This window comes from Chenopodium album, chromosome 20 (genome assembly GCF_948465745.1).
Source record: "Chenopodium album chromosome 20, dcCheAlbu1.1, whole genome shotgun sequence".
Classification (NCBI taxonomy): Eukaryota; Viridiplantae; Streptophyta; class Magnoliopsida; order Caryophyllales; family Amaranthaceae; genus Chenopodium; species Chenopodium album.
In genome coordinates, this window is record NC_137853.1 from 29701848 (window position 1) to 29721305 (window position 19458).

General features: G+C 36.0%; 1 protein-coding gene across 1 annotated transcript; it reads left to right on the top strand.

Annotated features, from left to right (window-relative positions):
• Positions 1 to 4064: 4064 nt before the first annotated feature.
• Positions 4065 to 15665, top strand: LOC145598215 (protein MICRORCHIDIA 7-like). The gene is made up of 20 exons (XM_081654536.1): positions 4065 to 4524; positions 5723 to 5797; positions 5932 to 5966; positions 6067 to 6145; positions 6486 to 6578; positions 6677 to 6761; positions 8098 to 8173; positions 8628 to 8756; positions 9121 to 9219; positions 9320 to 9421; positions 10295 to 10456; positions 10538 to 10633; positions 10868 to 10919; positions 10995 to 11106; positions 11188 to 11258; positions 12778 to 13331; positions 13914 to 14098; positions 14366 to 14453; positions 14919 to 15041; positions 15153 to 15665. Exons 1-20 carry the CDS (start codon positions 4134 to 4136, stop codon positions 15231 to 15233), a joined length of 2688 nt encoding a protein of 895 aa, XP_081510662.1. The 5' UTR covers positions 4065 to 4133; the 3' UTR covers positions 15234 to 15665.
• The last annotated feature ends 3793 nt before the right edge of the window (positions 15666 to 19458 follow it).

Sequence of the window (19458 nt, forward strand, 5' to 3'; positions counted from 1 at the left end):
ACAGCTGCTTCTAATGCATATCCCCAAAATGATATGTGAAGATCAGTAAAGCTCATCATGGACCGAACCATATCTAGTAAGGTCCTATTCCTCCTTTCTGACACACCATTTAACTATGGTGTCCCTGGAGGGGTTAATTGTGAAAGTATTCCACAATTAATCAGATGTTCATCAAATTCTTGAGTCAAATATTCACCACCACGATCAGATCATAACTCTTTAATTGTCCTCCCAAGTTGGTTTTGTTCTTCATTCTGGAACTCCTTGAACTTTTCAAAGGATTTCGACTTGTGCTTCATTAAATAGATATAACCATACCTACTTAAATCATCAGTAAAAGTAACGAAGTAGTTATAACCACCTCTAGCTTTTGAACTCATTGGTCCACATACATCTGTATGTATGAGACCCAAAAGGTCACTAGCCCTTTAACCCTTTCTAGTAGAAGGTGATTTGGTCATTTTACCTAACAAGCATGACTCGCAATTCTCAAATGATTCATAATCAAATGAAGTTAGGAGTCCATCTTTTTGCAATTTCTGGATGTGTGATTGGTTTATATGACCTAACTTGCAATGCCATAGATAGGTTTTGTTTAATTCATCTGTTTTACGCTTTTTCTGATCAATGTTGTAAACATGAGTTGTATAATCTAAGACATACAAACCATTAATCAATTTTGCGTTAGCATATACCATATTTTCCTTGGAAATAAAACAACATTTGTTTCTTATTTCAAGAGAAAACCCTTCAGTATCTAAAATACAGGTTCTGAAATGATGTTTTTGGTAATTGTTGGAACATAATAACAGTTAATAAGCACCAAAATAAGACTAGACAGAAGTCTCAAGTGATAGTTTCCAATAGCAACTGCAACAACTTTTGCTCTATTTCCTACTCGAAGTGTGACTTCCCTTTTTGCTAACTTCTTACTCTCCTTTAGGCCCTGCATGTTATTGCCAATATGAGCACCACAACCGGTATCGAATACCCAATTGCAAGAAGAAGTAAGATTGATTTCAACAACTAAAACATTAGGCAACACCTTACCTTGTTTTCACTGGTGTATCATGGGGACACCCTAGTGCGTGGTAAGACCACTTACCACAATAGAAGCATTCGCTTCCTCCCTTTTTCAAGTACTCCTCAGTATCGTTGAGTAAAAGGTTGACTAATGTCACCGTTGAGCCCTCATCATTATGAATGAGCTTGACTATATCAAATCCATCGTGGAGTGAGAACAAGATAGTATCATGTGTGGAGTCATCATCGAACGGTCTCCCAAGGATATCCATCTGATTGATTAAATCAATCAGTTCATTGACATGGGTCCTAACTGACTTACCAGGGATAAGTTTCTTAGCCATTATCTTACAATGATTATTGTAAGTCTCAAACCTCACGCTGTCAGTCCAGGAGTAGTAAATCTGAGGGGTCGAATTAACGATCTCTCTTACATTATGGTCGTTGATGCTTCTACTTCCTAATGCCCCAATGCCACCTCGACAGAAGGCACGAAGACATTCATGCAGATTGGTCAACTCATAGTATTTGAACCTTCTTTTCCAACAAGTTGGAATAGATTCTAAAATGAGATTCCTAATTTTCGTTGCATTCGAAACATCTTTCGCATGCCTTTGAGGAGTAAAACCAACAGTAAACCTGCTTTCAATGGGTATATATAAACGAGCTTCAAGCTTTTGGCTTTTGAGAACATTTCTCAGCTCGTTTTCCCATTCCCTGAAATTTCTGAGATTCAGCCTTAAATTTAGTTTCGTTGGCAAAATAGTGTTGTCGTTAAGGTTATTCATGTACAAACAAAAAACAAAACGAGGCAAAGTTCAATAATTATGTTTAATAAATTTAAAGTACCATAAACGATATAATTTGGTGACTTTAAAGCATTCATTCAATTTTTAACTGATCCCTATTGAATTAAATGATTCCAAGACCCTTTATTTGTGCAATAATTGACCGGACTTTGACCCTAGCTACCATCAACCATCACATTTTCAAGGTGAGTAAACTCTTTACTGATTACAACTCTTGTAATTCTTAGTTGAATAATTAATCATCACATGTTCAATTATTACCCTTTGCTTCAAGTTTCTAAACTCTTTAGGTAATCTTGTTGAGTATAACCAATTAAAATTGTAAAACTTGATTTACCCCAACTCTCCCAAGATATAATATGACACCCAGCTTTGGCATGACCCATCATAAATATCAAAGGTTTATCGGGTTTTTAATGGGAAAAGTAACCTCAATATTACCAGGACCTAGATTTATTATGTTTGTGATTAATTTAGTAAACTCTAACGCATCATCACAAGCATCAATCAAATCTAACATGCATAATCTACTAATGCATAAATAAAACATGACATAGTATGACCCCATAATCCTAAGAAAACTAACAAAGCCAAAAGCTCCCACTTGAATCTTCATGGATCTTATCCACCTTGCTCCTTTGGGCCTTCACTCCATTGGCTTCTTGGATCAATTGCAACCTGTAATACTATTCTATTCTATCTACTACTTAAATAAAATAATATAAATTATAAAAAAAAACTTAACGGTACGCAGACCGTATGTAGATTACAAAAATACGTCACGATGCGCATATCGTATTTAAGATCTATGGGCCATACTAGTCTATGTATAGCAATAAATAAAATCATATATTATAAAATGCCATATAATAAATCACTCATCATGCTTTCCTAAACTATAACATCAAATGTTTGTTCACAATTAAGGAAATGTGGCTCCTAAATATCTCATATTTTAATTAATTACAGCAATTAGATAATATCATATATTATTCATGACCAATCATAAAATATCATGCATTCTTATTTAATTATGAGATAGAATCAAATCATATTTTAATTATGGAAGATAAATCATATTTATTTCCCATGATTATCCTTACTAGTTTAGGAGATTCTATCCTAATTGTCTAGCCAATCACAATATTTTAAATCAATGAATATCCTAAAATAATTATGGAATAATCATATTATTTAATCAATCATTATCCAAATAGAATATTTTGCTCCATAATTATCCAAATTTAACAAAATTAACAATTTTAATTTTGGTAATTATCTTTTCAAAATCAAAACTTATCCTTTTTAAATTTTGAAATTTGATTTTATAAAAATAAAATAAAATAATGAAAAAATTTTGAAAAAAAGTGCGCCAGCCACCGTGGTGTGGCCACCCGAAGCCAGCCACGGTGGTCGTACACCTTGTGGTGTACGCTGCACAGCAGCGACACAAAGGCAGCAACAGCAGCACACGCAACACTTGCGCGACACTGTTGTGGCTGCTCCTGCTGTCCGAGCCTCTTGCCAAGCCCCGCCCTCCCTCCTAGACCACCTGGTGTGGCAGTCGCCGTGGCAGCGCCACCTAGCCGCTACTGTCGTACCCTAAACACCCCTTTTCCTGCTGTCTGAGTACATTTTTTTTGATTGATTTTTAATTAAAACAAAATATTTTTGTTAAAATTGAATTAACTTAATGTGGTCCTTTTAATTTTAAAATTAAATTATATTTAATCTTAAATTTAGGGTTCTTCATAAATTTTAATCCCCAATTCGATTTAACTCTTAAATTAAATAATTTTATCACGAAAAATTCATAATAATCTTTTGACATCTTTAATACGATTAATTAGACCAACCAAATGTTAATCCCATTCATTAATCAATTTTTTTTTTTGGTAGAGCCATTAATCAATAAATTCACAACAACCCAATCGAACCGCCCCAATTCTCATAATCTTACTCGTCATTAACCTTCTCAAAAGCAACGTTTAATTACCCCGCCAATCTGCCATAATTACCACTCAGTCGTTACCCAAAAATAAAAAAGAAAATTAAAAAAAAAATCTACCGTAAATATCCCCTTTATTTTTTTTCCTTTTAAAACACTTTTCTTCTCAACTTCCTTTATTTTATTACGAGTACATCAAATTTGAACACAAAAAAAAAAAAAAAAAAAAAAAAAAAAACCGACTTTTTTTTTTCTTTCCATCTTCCCTTTTATTTTCTGCTGATCTAAAAATTCAATTCAATTCAACTCAATTGACTTTCTCTCTCCTCTTTCTTCCACTTTCTCTCTCTTCCATGCAAAAATCTTCCGCCATGGATGTACAAGTCAAGCAAGAATACGAAGTTCTCTTCCAACGAATGCGAGACAGAGCCGTCAATGCCGCAACTCCTTCGTCGGCGCCTGCTCCCGTCATTGATCTCAGCGACGACGATGACGCCGGCGATTTTGGCGCCGAGAAGAGAGGTTTGAGCTCCTCTAATGGCGGTTTTCCGGCGAAGAAGCAGAAGGTTGCTGATGGGTCTCTTCCGCCGGGGTTTCTCGATCCTATTCCGCCGTTGCCGGAATCTTCTTTGCTACTTCCGCCGCCGTTAGCGGCGGTTCCGGCGAGTTCGCAGGGGAGTAAGCAGTTTTGGAAGGCGGGTGATTATGAGGGTGCTCCTTGTGCTAAGTGGGATAATAATACAGGTTTTTTTTCTTCTGGGTTTGATTTAATTTTGTGTTTTTTTAAATTTGTTTGTTTTTAGGTTTTTTTGATTGTTGTGGAAATTTAAGTAAATGTGTGAAAATTCTTTGCTTGAAGAATTATAGTGTTTTTAATTGAAAGTTGATTTTGGACTGTAATGTGTTTTTAGTGGAAGTAATTGGAGGGAATTTTTAATGGGAAGTTGAATTAGTTGGTAGTATTTTATTTTCATGTAAATTTAAGGGTTGAGGATGATTATTGTAGTGGTTTAATGAGAATTTGAATGGTAAATTGTGATTGTTGTTGATTGATTGTTTAATTTGTGAGTTTTTGTCATGAATTGTGGAGGATTTTCGTTGCAAATTGAGTTTCTCTTATGAACTGGAGAAGGTTTTCGTGCCGAAAGGAGAGAGATAATACGGTTTTGTGGTGCATTTGTGATTTTTAATACTGGTATGGAAGATTTAAAACTTGGAAATAAGTGAATCTTTTAGGGTACTGAATGCTTGTTGAGTTATACACCTAACTAAGGACACTTTAGTTATGGTTATTTTTCATGGGGTTCTTTGCATAATAGAGAGGTCTTGCTTTGAACATGAGTTATGGTTATTCATCTGAAGATTAAAGTATTATTTTTCTCTAGAAGGTATTTTTTTTAATATTAATGCGATTCGTACACCCAATGTGGTTATGTGTTCCTTTTGATATTTCATAATGGTGTTGGGTTGGTTTCTAAAAAAAGCGGATTGCTGCTTAAAATTTGAATTTGTATACCGAACGAAGTTCTAATTGATTACAGCCTCTATACTCAATAGCCCCATGATCTACAAAAGCTCAAGTTCTTCCTATGTTAATTGAGCTACTTGACAGAACAAAGAACCCCTAATGGAGAGCATATTTTTATAAATTATAGAGAATGACTTACATTGATGGAGTAAGGGGACAAAACCAATGCCCTTCACATTAATGGAGAACATTTATGGATTATCGAGTTACCTGATTGTTCCATTAGGCAACTAAATTGTCATGATAGACCTTTACATTTGAAATCTGAACTTTATGCTCTCTTTCTTTCAATTCAGTGCTTTCTGGGATCACTATTGTCTGGTCCTGCAAGTGATAAATAACCTTCACTGTGATTTAACTTTTAATCCATCATTAACAGGATACGGGTTTTAATTTCTTTTATTCATTTTGCAGGTGGAATGGATCATGTTAGGGTTCACCCCAAGTTTCTGCATTCTAATGCCACAAGTCATAAGTGGGCTCTTGGAGGTAAGAACATTCTACATGTTTTATCTGTGGAAGTCTTGTATCTGCATAATCTCTAAATGTTTGTATTATTATTTTCTCAATTCTCTCTTCTCTTGTTTATCTAATGCGATTATTGAATTCACTTTTCGGTGTAGCTTTTGCGGAGCTGTTGGACAATTCATTGGATGAGGTACTTGGCCTCTCTGTGTATGATTAACTATTGAATACATGTCCTGTCTAGAGTGTCTACTTTGTCTGCAATGACTGAGGTTCTGATTTTTTACTGTTAGGTCTGCAATGGAGCAACATTTGTCAATGTAGATATGCTTATAAACAAGAAAGATGGGAATCAAATGTTGCTGATTGAAGGTACTGATTGAACTATTGAAGTGGTAGCATGCCTCTTTGATGCAGTGTTGTTATAGGCATTCATGTTCATGGGAATCAAATGTTTCACTTCATGTTCTAACTTTGAATCTATTTGGCCATCATATGCCTCTTACAATGATTAATGAAATCTACTTGGAACTTCTGGGTATAAAATTATCACGACCTCATTTTTTTATGATGAGTGATGGCTTTTAGTTGATATACTGAATTCTTATGATGTGGTTTCATCATTATAATCAATGTGGCTATTAAATGCTGAATTGCTATGTATTTAATCATCTCAAACTTTTTCTGAGTTTGTTGGTAACCTTTCATATAGATAATGGTGGTGGGATGGATCCTGATAAAATGCGTCAATGTATGTCCTTGGGGTACTCTGCAAAGAGCAAATTGGCGAATACAATTGGGCAATGTAAGTGAATTTTGCTGTATATATCTTTGTTTTCAGTAAGTGTCTGGTTCGTATGTTGTGTTATACTGTTGACATGTTCTTATCTGTTATCTTTCAAGATGGCAATGGTTTCAAGACAAGTACTATGAGGCTTGGAGCTGATGTTATTGTCTTCTCACGCAGCTGTGGAAAAGATGGTAAAAGGTTTGTTTGAAAATTGCTAATTTTTCTCGTAGTAAATTTTGTTTTTCTGTGTCACAGTTTGGATTCCCTTATAGATTTTCTACAGAATTACATGTACCAGGACATATGTGGAGCCACTAAGTTTCTAAGGTTGACTTTATCCATTAAGATATGCTTTAGTCTTGAAACCTATGTTTGACAAGTTTATCCTAGATAAGCATTTTACTGCTTCGTCTCTAATTTTAACGCAGAAATTATGTTTCATTATGTACACATGAGGATGCTTGTCCTACACAAATATGTCTATTTATTTTCATATAGTTTTCATTACTAGTTATGCTTCATATGGAACTTATATTTGTCTTTCAATGTCATCACTTTTAGACAGCCACTTGTGAACAGCTTGTAAAAATGATGAAAACTGTTTTCAAGTGCAAGGTGAAGAGTGAAGGCTTCAGAATTGCTTATCTATTTAGGTCTTTGTGATGAGGCATTTGATTGAGATATACTATTTTTTTTGTTGCAAGTTGCAACTGTTCTGTATCTCATTTAATGACTAGCATAATATATCAATCAAGCATTTCCTGTGTACCCTATGTGCTTAGATTTGGTTTAGGTTTTAATGATGAATCTCACAACAACATCCCTTAATTCTGCAAATTGGAAAAAATAAGTAAATTTAATCATCTGATCCAGAAACCCTATGTACAGAGATTTGGTGTAGGTTTTAATGATGAATCTCACAACATCCCTTAATTTTGCAAATTGGAAAAACTAAGTAAATTCAATTATCTGATCTGGAATTGAAGTTCCTGATTCATACACTTGATTTATTGTAAAGAATGTAGTTTAGAGATGACTGATGGACTAAGTGATGTATGAATGGAGAAACATAGAAATTTGATTGAAGAGGGTATGAAACTATCCAGTAAGTCCTGTTGAGATGGTCATCTTGTGGCAGTTTCTTGCTTTAGGGAAACTCAGTCTGATTCTTGTACTAAATGATAAACCTTGTACTCTGCACACACCCAAGTCTAGTGCAAATTGAGGAGATTAGAATGGTGTTGAAGTTCGAGTTTTTTTGACGAATTGTGTGCTCAAATTATGTCTTGATTTCCTACATAATACTGAAGATTTTGACATTTGCCTCTTCTGACCAACTAGACTGGACAATAAGGATCCCTGTAGCGATATAACCAATGGTTACAATAGGGGCAGAAATGCTTTTCTTGTTGGTCATTGTCTCCCTACATTTTATATTCTCTTTCCTTGTATGAGCGTGTAAGTATTTATAGTTTCCATCATCTGTATGTCAAATATCTAATAATTTCTGATTTTATGTTCTTGTACATTTCAGTGTCACACAAAGCATTGGGTTGCTGTCGTACACATTTTTGAGAAGCACAGGAAAGGAAGACATCGTAGTTCCCATTGTAATGTCAACATGCTCTTTTATGTTATTGTTGTGTCTAGCATATATATGTTGCTCTTTACGTTAAAAATGAAGAATAATATAAGGAAACCACTTCTAAATCTATTGCCTCTACTTCCATTTTCCTTAAGAATGCATTTAATCAATAAATGAGTTTTGGTTTATGGTATAATTGTAGATTCTTTGGGGGCCATTTGACCCAACATACAATCAAATCATCAAAGTATCAGTTGCTTTGGTTTCAATAACTTGTTTTGTAACTCTGAGACCTGCTCATGAAGTTGTTGTGGTTCATTGTTCCCTTGCTAGTTCTGAAATACTTGAAATATGCCCTTGACTTTAAACCAGAGTTGGTGTTATATATTATCCAATATAAATTTTCTGTTTGTGTGTTTTCTGATAAGTATATCTTTTGCACTTTTCTAATCCTGTCTACTTTGCTGTTGGATTTAAAGCTTGACTATGAAATGAGAGAGAGGGAATGGCAGAAGATGATGCGGTCCTCTGCTGATGATTGGAAAAGAAATGTTGATACAATGATAAACTGGTCACCGTATTCAAGTGAAACTGAACTCCTCCAACAGGTAATTATTCACTTTTTAGTTGTTGCAAGGTGAATCGTTGGTAACCATCTTGTATTTGGAATTTTGGCTTTTCTTTTCAAGCTCCCATTCTTCTTGTAAATGGATTTGAGGGTACAGACTGCAGAGCCACAGAGCAGTTTATATCCACTTTGACTCATATTAAAGCATGATATATTTCAAGTATAAAGCTGTAGTTTAATATCTTGTGTTTTCTATTTCAGACCAACTTTAATTCCTAGTCGTATGTTAAAATTTTCTAGTTTATCTTAATTCTTAAGGCTCTGTGGTCTTTTTGTGGTATGAATTTTTAATTTTACATCCTAAACAACCACTCTTTTTTTAAAATGATCTTGCACTGCTGCAGTTTAATTTAATGAAAGACCATGGTACACGAATAATCATATACAACCTCTGGGAGGATGATCAAGGACTACTGGAACTTGACTTCAACTCTGATCCACATGTAAGTTTGTTATTTATTGAACTGTATATTTCCCTAGTATTTTTTTCTATTGTCTTTATTTTTTCCACTTGTAAACAATATTGATGATGTGAAATGACAGGATATTCAAATTAGGGGTGTCAACAGAGATGAGAAGAGTGTAGAAATGGCAAAGGAATACCCAAATTCTAAACATTTTTTGACTTACAGGCACTCATTAAGGGTAATTGATACTGCTTTTGATATTTATTTGTGTAATGTTAAAGTTTTTAATTACTTGGCAAATCAATGTGAGTTGCTTCATATGATGTCCAACTTTTTAGATGAATATCTCAGTGATTACTGTAGACTAGGAAGCACGGAGTTTTGAACATGTTTGTATCGTTTTGACTGAAAGCCTGGACATGGAAATTAATTGTTAGATAGTTGAAGTGATGATAGATAAAACATTATTCATATTCTCTGTTACTGAGTTTTGTTTTTTATCCTCCTCCCACAAGGCCACAAGAAACATAATTCATTGAATGAATGCTTTTGATATGGCGGTTTTTTAATTTTTCATAAAATTAAACACTTGGCTAGGAAAATTCTTCCTCTTGTTTTTTTATTTTTATTTTTATATATTTTTTTTAATATAATATTTTAGTGCTTTCTTCAGACAGTGAGCCCTTGTTATCTTTTCCTCCACTTTCCCTGTATTTCTATTTTGTTCTTTGCTAAGCAGTTTTTTTTCAAGTATACAATCTTTGCTCCCTGATGCTTGGTTTTATTAGGCTTGGGGGGGTTGGGGTTGGAGGGGGAAGGTGATTCTTGTCTTCAGCTTTTTTCATGAAAACATAGATCAACTCTGTGTACACGGTTCTCTAGATTTTCGCTGTTGCTTTCCCTTCTATATGATTAATTTTTGCATTCAGCTTTTTTCATGAATACATAGATCGACTCTGTGTACATGGTTCTCTAGATTTTCGCTGTTGCTTTCCCTTCTATTTGATTAATTTTTGCAAATTGTGGAGATCTGACTGTCTGAGGAGTGAGGACATTAGTATTATTTTAGCAGTGTCCCTTTCTAACTATACTCCTTCTTTTCAATCTCCAGAGTTATGCATCAATTCTATATCTCAGACTTCCACCAAGATACCGCATGATCATTCGAGGAAAAGATGTTGAGCACCACAACGTAGTGAATGACATGATGATGAGCCAGGAGGTTACGTACCGTCCCCAGCCTGGTGCTGATGGTGTTCCCAGGAATGCAGATGTAATTATTCACTTACTAATGTTCATCTTTAATTACATTTACTGCTATCTCGCTCATTGCATTTTGTGTGTCTAATTGTAGATGGTTGCTATTGTCACTATTGGATTTGTGAAAGACGCGACCGCTCATATTGATGTTCAAGGATTTAATGTTTATCATAAGAACCGTCTAATAAAGGTTAGTTACATGTCTTTTAGTGTTACCTTCTAGTGTTTTCTCATATATGGTGTTCATCTTAACCATGGAGACATTATTCGTAACATCTCCTCTCGTTTTTGTCGCTTGATTCCTCATTTTCATGATTCTGATTTTCACATGTTATGTGGATACTTTTATTACTCGTAGTTTGATTTCCTACATAAACACTTTGCATCTGATTGAGCTTTTTCTTGGTTACTTTTGCTGCATTAGCCTTTCTGGAGGGTCTGGAGCGCTGCTGGAAGTGATGGCCGAGGTGTCATAGGTGATGCTTTCTCGCTTTCATTACTCCTTTATGTTGAATCTAGTTCAGCATTCTGAGCCAAAATATGTTTTACAGGTGTGCTAGAAGCAAACTTTGTTGAGCCAGCTCATGATAAGCAAGGGTTTGAGCGCACTACAGTTCTTGCCAGACTGGAAAATAAACTGGTGCAAATGCAGAAAAACTATTGGTCTGCTATCTCACCCAACGCTTATTTCTGCTTTATTATATTCTTCATCAGATCTAAACGTTGTTATTATTCTTTGTTCAGGCGCACTTACTGTCATAAGATTGGCTATGCACCTAGAATCAACAAGAAACAAATAGAAGCTGAAGACAGAGGTATATACTTATCATTTATGCCTGACTGAAAGTTAACTTGTGGTTGATTATTAGTGGGTTGCTATTTTACTGTTACTTCTTGACTAGACTTAAAAATTTACAATTTTTAAGTGATCAATTATTTCCAAAACTTATTTTGTTAATTGGTGTACAAATGTATGCATAAGAATTGTCTCTCGATAGGAGGGGTTCTTAATGCCTTCTATTCTTTAATATCTAAAAAAACCATTATAAATAATAAGATATCAATATGCATCCAAAGCTGACAAAATTAGATTTCCTGTTTTATATTTTCAAATTACATTATATACTAAACCATTTGTAATAAATTAATGGAAAAATTGCGTAGAATAATCCGAACTTTGCCTTATTCGCCCAAAATATTCCCAACATTTGATTATCTTTTAATAATCCCAACTTTAATATGAATTTACTTTAAGTGGTCAAGTTACTCTAACACGTGTCGGCGCATGATAGGTAAAAAAATTAAATAAAAATCCTTTTAAAAAAAATATTAAAACTCAAACTTTGTGGCATGCCGGCATCCCCTGCCACTTTCGGGAGGCTGCTGCCGCCGGCACCCCTCCCCTTCCCCGTCCCATTTCCGGCCCCCATCCCCTTTCCCGCCCATTTTCCGGCCCTCCTCCCCTTTCTTCGTCATTTTCCGTCCTTTACCCCTTACCCTTCATTTTCCTATTTTATGGCCCTCCTTCCCTTCCCTCGCCCATTTTCCGGCCCTCTTCCCCTTCCCCCGCCCACTTTCCTCTCCTTCCCTGCACATTTTTCGTCCCTTGCCCCGTTTCTGGCTCCTCTCCCATTCTCCCGTCCTGTTTCAGATCTGGTAGATGGTAGGTAGGTGATTTCGGGTTTGGTTTGGGTGGGACCGTGGGATATGGTGTTTTTAGAGTTGGGATGGTGTAGTAGTGGTGGTTTCAGGGTCTCCGACTCTCCGTGGTGGTGGGGGTGATGGTTCCAGGGTCTGGGTTTGAGTGTCGGTGGGGATGGTGGTGGCTGGGGTGCTGTGGCTAAGGTGGTGGTGGTGGTTTTTTTTAATAATCAATTTTACTTTTTTATTTTTAATTTTGACCAATCACGTGGCGACATGTATGCAAATAATCTCAAATCACAAATATTAACCTATTTAACCGGTTTCAATTCATTTGAGACTATTTAAAATAAAAGGGGTATAAAGTTGGGATTATAAAATATGATAAGTTGGGATTATTTTGGGCGAATGAGGCAAAGTTCGGATTATTGTGGACAATTTTTTCCTATATTAATTTGGGTATAGTTTATTTAAAGTCTAAATTTTTTAAATTAAAAGAACGCAGTAGGGAGAAAATGTAGAAAACGTGTATGTACTATCCCCCTCCTCCCGAAAACAAAAATAATAATAATAATAAAAAATAAATAAATAAATAAATAAAAATTGAAATAAGATGAGCTGGAATTTTTATCTTACGGAAAAGGGGTTTGAGTTTTAATATATGGTTTTCATATTCTGAACCGGTGATGGCAGAATCTTCTCCTGATTACACTCCATCATCATCACGTGCTAAAAGCAAAGGGAGAGGCGTGGATTATGATAAGCTTTATTCCCCTCGTTCATCTGACAAGCATGGAGGGAGTACAGTGGGAAAATATGACAAATTTGGAAATGGTCGTACATCTGACAAGACTGGAGAGAAAACAGCGACAAAACATATATCAGTGAATGAGAAATATGGAAATGGGCAATCATCTGACAAGAATGGAGAGAAAACTTCGGGAAAACATGTATCAGTGAATGAGAAATATGGGAATGGCCGCACTGCCAGAGTTAGAGAAAGTTCTGAAGAGCCATCATCACCGTCTATGGAAGATACTTCTGAAAATTATGAGCTACCTAGGGTTTTAAGGAAGAGAGTTAATGAAGCTAGTCTGTCAACATTGAAGACTCCTGAAAGTCATTCAACATTGAAGACTCCTGAAACTAGTCATTCAACATTGAAGACTCCTGACAAAGACCAGTCGGACAAAGGCCAGTCAGGAAAAGCTTTTCCTTCGGGAACAACGAGCTGTGCAGTACAACAGGTATATTCACATTTCTGTCAGTATATAATCGATTTGTGCACAGTTCTCTTAGATGCATGCTCACTTTGGAAGAACTGGTTATTGCATGAGCAGATGATTCTTCATGTCAAAAGTAGGATGTGGCTATGAAGTCATATATGAAAATGGATTAGAGATAGTGTAGAGTGAAAATTTTATCTATTGAGTTTTCTCTTTTTTGAAATGTTTCTGTTTACTTAAATGAGGGCGAAAATGGTCTGTCCATGTGCAGTTTGAAAAGGCAAGTCTTTCCTAGATATCTATATGGAGTTGGAGCTCTGACCGAAGAATTCTTGAATTCTAAAATTGAGTGCTGTTTTACTCAAATATTATAAAGTGTAAACAAATTGAATTATATACAATGCAAATGTTGCGTTGATGAAATTCATGGGCTAGGTTGGTAAAATTAAGGTGGTCGTATTAGAGCGAGGTTTGGGTTTTCTTGTTGTCATCATGCCTGCTAGATATCTGAAAGCTAAATTAATTCCGAGAGTTTCCTTTTTTGGCGTAACAGGTTGAGTTTCTAATGAGTTTCCATCTTTCTTTTTCAAATACTTTTGACAGGAAAAAAATGCTAATGGTGCTATGGATCCCACGTCCTCCTCTGATTTGCAAGTTTTGGTTCAGTCAGAAGAGGAGAAAGAAAGATTGCAAGCTTTGGATATGCTGAAGGAGGAGAATCGTGTATTGAAAGAGAAGTTGCAAGTTTTGGATGAGTTGAAAGAGGAGAATCGTGTATTGAAAGAAAGGTAGGAAAGTCGAACTGAGCTTGATTCTGATTCCAGAGTCCAGACCATCTCTGTTCATTGTTTCTTTTAATGTCTAATCTTTTGTCTTATTGGTTTCTGCATCAAAACTGTAATGTTGGTGATGAAGCAAGTGAGAAGAGTTTGAGTCTAAAGTTGAGACATGAAATAGGACAGAGGATCTTTACTGATATAATATGATATGGCATAATGACATTCAGATGCACTTTTTTATGCTTACATTTTTATTTATTTATTTATTTATTTTAGGTTGGAGGGGAACAATGGGGAGAAGCTGGATGCTTTGCAACGCGACTTGCAATTTGAAAGAGGCAAATGCAAATCACTTGAGACAAAGGTAGAATATGTAATACCAACTAGTCAGTGCGAACAAACTTCCCAACTCTAGCTGCTCAAATTCGATTAATCTATCTTATTTTCGAAATTGTTTCTTGCAACTTATTGACTCCTTACAGTATCAACCTCCTTTTCTGAATTCTCCTTTCTGTACTTTGATATTGATTGCTTTTCCCCCACTCTATTTTACTGTGGTAGGAATCAGATGGTTGTAGCCTTGCATGAATCTTTGCTTTGCCCCACTTTTGTTCTTGTGACACATGCTACGCTTTCTTTCTAATTGGTGAAATATTAAAATGATTCTAGTGACAAATCTCAAACCATGCAATAAATATCACAGTTCCTCTTGTATGGCTCCCTCTTGTGAATGGACATGATAAAAATCACGGTTTCTTGTCTGTAACTGTGGAGCGTCTGTTTTTTTGAAATAATCTTTTCCCTTAATTTTTAATTATATGATTAACAGCTCCATGAAGCGGAATGTAAAATTGAGGAGCTCAACAAGGAGCAGGAGAGTCTAATTGACATATTCTCAGAGGAGAGAGACAGACGAGATGTTGAAGAGGAAAATCTGAGAAAAAGACTAAGGGTTTGTTCTTTCACTTATAAATTTATGTCATTGCTTTTTTTTACAGCATAAAAATAATAGTGCAATATCTGGTGTTGTGAATATGCTCATTTTATCTTTTTTGCCAAGCAGGATGCATCCAACACAATTGAAGAGTTGCGCGGGAGAGTGATGCAACTTGACAACATGAATTCTTCTAATGGAAGGCGTTAGTGTATAGACTGCAATCATGCAATAGTGTGAGGGAGCTGTAGATATGTCCTTGTTGCAACCTTATTCAGCAATAGCAGTGTACATGGTGGGACTTGGAAGATATGTGTATCATCAATCATCTGGCATGTAAATTTTAGTAGTATATCAGCGTTATTCTTTGTTGTTCTTGGTAACAAACTTGTTCAAGTGTGGTATTAGGTGGGCAAGTGCCTGAGTTGGGAGGTTTTGTAAGCTTGTATTATACGAATCCTTTTTTCTTTTTGGTGGTGTGAAAGGAAGTATTGGCAGGAACAGCTCTCCTCTAGCACAGCTGCATGCCTTGGGCCTCAGCAAAACTGATAATTTACTGAAACCATGATCTGTAGCTTTACTACAGAAGTACAGAATATCGTTAGCTGTAGTTATAACACCTAGAAGATAGTCTCTACATCATCTACCAGTAACCGTCTGTACTTCTTTTCAAACTCTGGACAAAAGGACTCCTCAGTTTTGGATTTTTAACTGAACCGAAGAAACCAAGGATTTGAATCTGTGGAGAGAGCTGAGGCCATGTACTTAAATGGTGACTTTGTGTTGCAGTCATCATTTAGGATTGAATAGCGCACTAATCCTTTGCTCATACAAAGGAGAATAATTGTACTGAATGTGTGGAACTGTAATTGGATAAATTCCAATAATGTCTTGATGAATGATAGAAATTTGCAGGAATGTGTCGTAGTATTCAGGAGTCCTTTGATTTTTATTTTACCGATCCATTTACCTTGTCAAAGTTAAAAGTTAAACTTGAAATAGCAAGCAAGGATTGAGTCCCCAAGAACTGTTTTTTTTTTTTTTTTTTTTTTTTTTTTGACGGGATGTTGGTTGATGTTCACAATAGGCTAAGTTAGTCCACTTTTTGGTGACATTCGTGTACTAACATCTACCAAAGTAAGCAGGGGCTAATCTAAACCAAAACAAATCACATTGTTAATCAAATGTGGGTTCTTTCCACTAAAATCAATAGTTAACCAAACTAAAACAAACCACATTGTTAATCAAATGTAGGTTCTTTCCTCTAAAATTAGGGGGGTTGTTATTCGACGCCCGCAAATTACTCAAATCGCCCGCAAATTATGAATGAATTTACGTTATTACCCCCAATCTCTAACTTAACCTCTTTCTCTCTCCTCACTTAAAATCACCACCACCACCACCCAACACCACCACCGCCACTGCCACCGACGTAAAACAACATCCACCACTTTAAATCACCACCACCACCGCTTTATTTTTTTCGCCGGAAAAGTAGACGAACCGTCCTGTCTAGGCGGTTCAACCATGGTCAAACAGCCTAGGGAAAACGGTTTGACCGTGGTCAAACCGCCCAGGCTAGGCGGTTCGACCGTGGTCAAACCGCCCAGGCTAGGCGGTTCAACCATGGTCAAACCGTATTGCCTAGGCGGTTTGACCACGGTCAAACCGCCAAAAAAAAAACGGTTTGACCACGGTCAAACCGCCTAGGCAATACGGTTTGACCATGGTTGAACCGCCTAGCCTGGGCGGTTTGACCACGGTCAAACCGTATTGCCTGAGCGGTTTGACCATGGTCAAATCGCTTTTTTAGGGCGGTTGGAGCATTTTCCGGCAAAAAAAAAATTATTTAGTCATCCGCAGTGGAGATGCGACATTTGGGGGGTGGTTATTGGGCGGCGGTGGACTGTGGTGGGGGTGGTTGTTGGGTGGTGGTGGACAGTGGTGAGGGTGGTTATTAGGCGGAGGTGGGCAGTAGTGGCGGTTGTTTGGCGGTTTGGCACTAGGGGTAACATTGTAATTTCATTCATTAAATGCGGGCGATGTGATAAATTTGTGGGCGTCGTTTAGCGATTCACAAAATTAGTCAAGCATGGTCTAAAACAAACCACATTAATGGTCGGTTTGGTTATAGGTTATAAACAATAGTAATGGGAATAAATTTGTTTGCAAAATTTAGAAAGAAAATCAATGTGTTCAGTTAAGGACGGGTAGGGTCATGTCACAATCAAATTGTGTTGGTTTAATGGATTGGACTAGAATAGATTTGGACTTTAAAAAAATTATTTGAATTGAATTGGATCAAACTTGTGAATTTTAGTTTGGACTTAGGCTTAAAATATTCAAGTCCAAATAATTCAATTATTCTAATTCAATCCATCCAACTTACACCCCTACCAATAATGCTGAACCAATATCAATCGTGCGTAATGCCTTGCCCACCCTACCTTCCCACCATCTCAACATATTGGCTATCTTTGTCCTGTAATTGCCTCTAGACCTAATAGCTACTCAAAACTAAAGCTGATCAAAGGCAGCCCGACCCAGCCCAAAAAATACTAGGATTGGACAATTTTTTGGGCCAGATTTGGGGATAAAATTTATTTTATTCTCTTTTGTTGGGCAACATAAAAGTTTGGCCAATTCAAAAAAAAAGCCCAAAAAAACCTGCAATTTTAGGCTTGAAATAGTTAGGTTTAGCGAGAGATGTCAATGGGCGGGACGAGATAGATGTTGACATTTCAATCCCATTTTCGCGGCAGGTCCGAAATTCATCCCTATCTCCGCCCCCAACGGATACACTTTCAAAACCATCCTTGCCCCCACCCTTCACTTGAATATCTACACCCACCTTGTCCCCACCCAAGACACGCCTAATCCACACCACCCAAATACAACAATACTACTCCCTCCGTGTTTTTAAGTGATACAGTTTGACCGGCACATAGTTTTAGGCAATTTTATTGACTTAAAAATAAGAGGTAAGTGAGGTAGTTGGAGTATTAAAAAACTATAAAAGAAATATATTGGTGTTAATAGTTTATTGAAAAGTAATGAATGTGAGAGGAAAGATATGATAAATAAAAAGTAGCAGTGGGTTTGGGTGGGGACCATGAGATTGCCAAAAAAGAAAGTGTAACACTTACTAAAATACGGCCGGATTTGATAAGTGTAAAACACTTGTTAAAACACGAAGGGAGTACATAATATAGATTACAATAAAAAAAAATAAAAATTGAAAGATAAAAAGTTAATATCACACATTTTTTTCATATTTATTTTTTAAAAGTTTATTACAAAAGTATTATATTTACTAAAATATATGGATGTGGGTATGAAGTGGGGCAGGTGAGGCGGGGCAGGGATGGGGAAGGTACAACCTAAAACCATCCCGCCCCATCACCTATGTCGAGCATGATTTTTATCTCCATCTTTGCCCCACCAACTGCCAAACTGAGACCCATCCCCACCTAAATCCTACTTAATCCGTCCCAATGACATCCCTAATTTAACATCAATATTTGAACGCATTCTGAACCTGGCTTGACCTGAAACTTTGACTCAAAAGGGTCAAAAATCTGAGTAAGCTATGGCTTGTTATTTATGGTGAATTTTGCACCAATTACTTTATGTGTCCCATTCTAGTGCATGTTTTACTTTTTCTAAGTGCTAAAATATTGGGGGATGTTAGGAGTACACTTGGTGTACAAAATTCAAGCTCCGTAGCCTATGTTTTTTTTCGTAATTTACCCAAAATACTTCATTTTTGTAAGGAAAAACTATGTCCCATTTTGTGATGTTTTGTTGGGAAAAAAAAAAGAAAAAAAAAACAGAATATATATATATATATATATATATATATATATATATATATATATATATATATATATATATATATATATATATATTTTAATTATAAAGAAAAAATCAGAATTCTAATCTTCTTATTTATATTTTTTATTTTTCAAAAAATTACTCCCCAAGAGGCCAAGACCCCAATTGATCCACGCACATAACCAAAAAAAAAAAAAAAAAAAAAAAAAGAAAAAAAAAGAATGATATTTTGTTGTAGTATGGAAATAACACCAATAAAGCACATGCATATAATGTTTTTACAATCAATCTACTCCTATTTTCCTTCATAAATTAACCCTATATTACGGAGTAGAAGGTAAGAGAGTATCAGGTTTCAAAAAGGGTAAGAGTATCATGTTATTAATTTGAAATAAGATTTTAAGCTAAATGTATATTAAATCTACTGATAATAGTCCACGATCCTCAGCGTCTGAACTTGAGATGTGGATCATCCAAGGCACATTAGCATAGCGTACTCCTCTTGTTCGAACCAGGGTTTGAAACCAAACTTCTCCTCAGGAGGATAGATGGGGCGATTCAAGTGAGATCCAACTTTCGATTCACTCGTGGGATCCGGGTG

Excerpts from the sequence above, each read along its gene's own strand:
- LOC145598215 (XM_081654536.1), top strand. The coding sequence starts at position 4,134 with ATGCAAAAATCTTCCGCCATGGATGTACAAGTCAAGCAAGAATACGAA. Across the intron at positions 5,967-6,066 it reads TGGACAATTCATTGGATGAG|GTCTGCAATGGAGCAACATT; the intron begins GTACTTGGCCTC and ends TTTTACTGTTAG. Across the intron at positions 11,107-11,187 it reads CAAATGCAGAAAAACTATTG|GCGCACTTACTGTCATAAGA; the intron begins GTCTGCTATCTC and ends TTCTTTGTTCAG.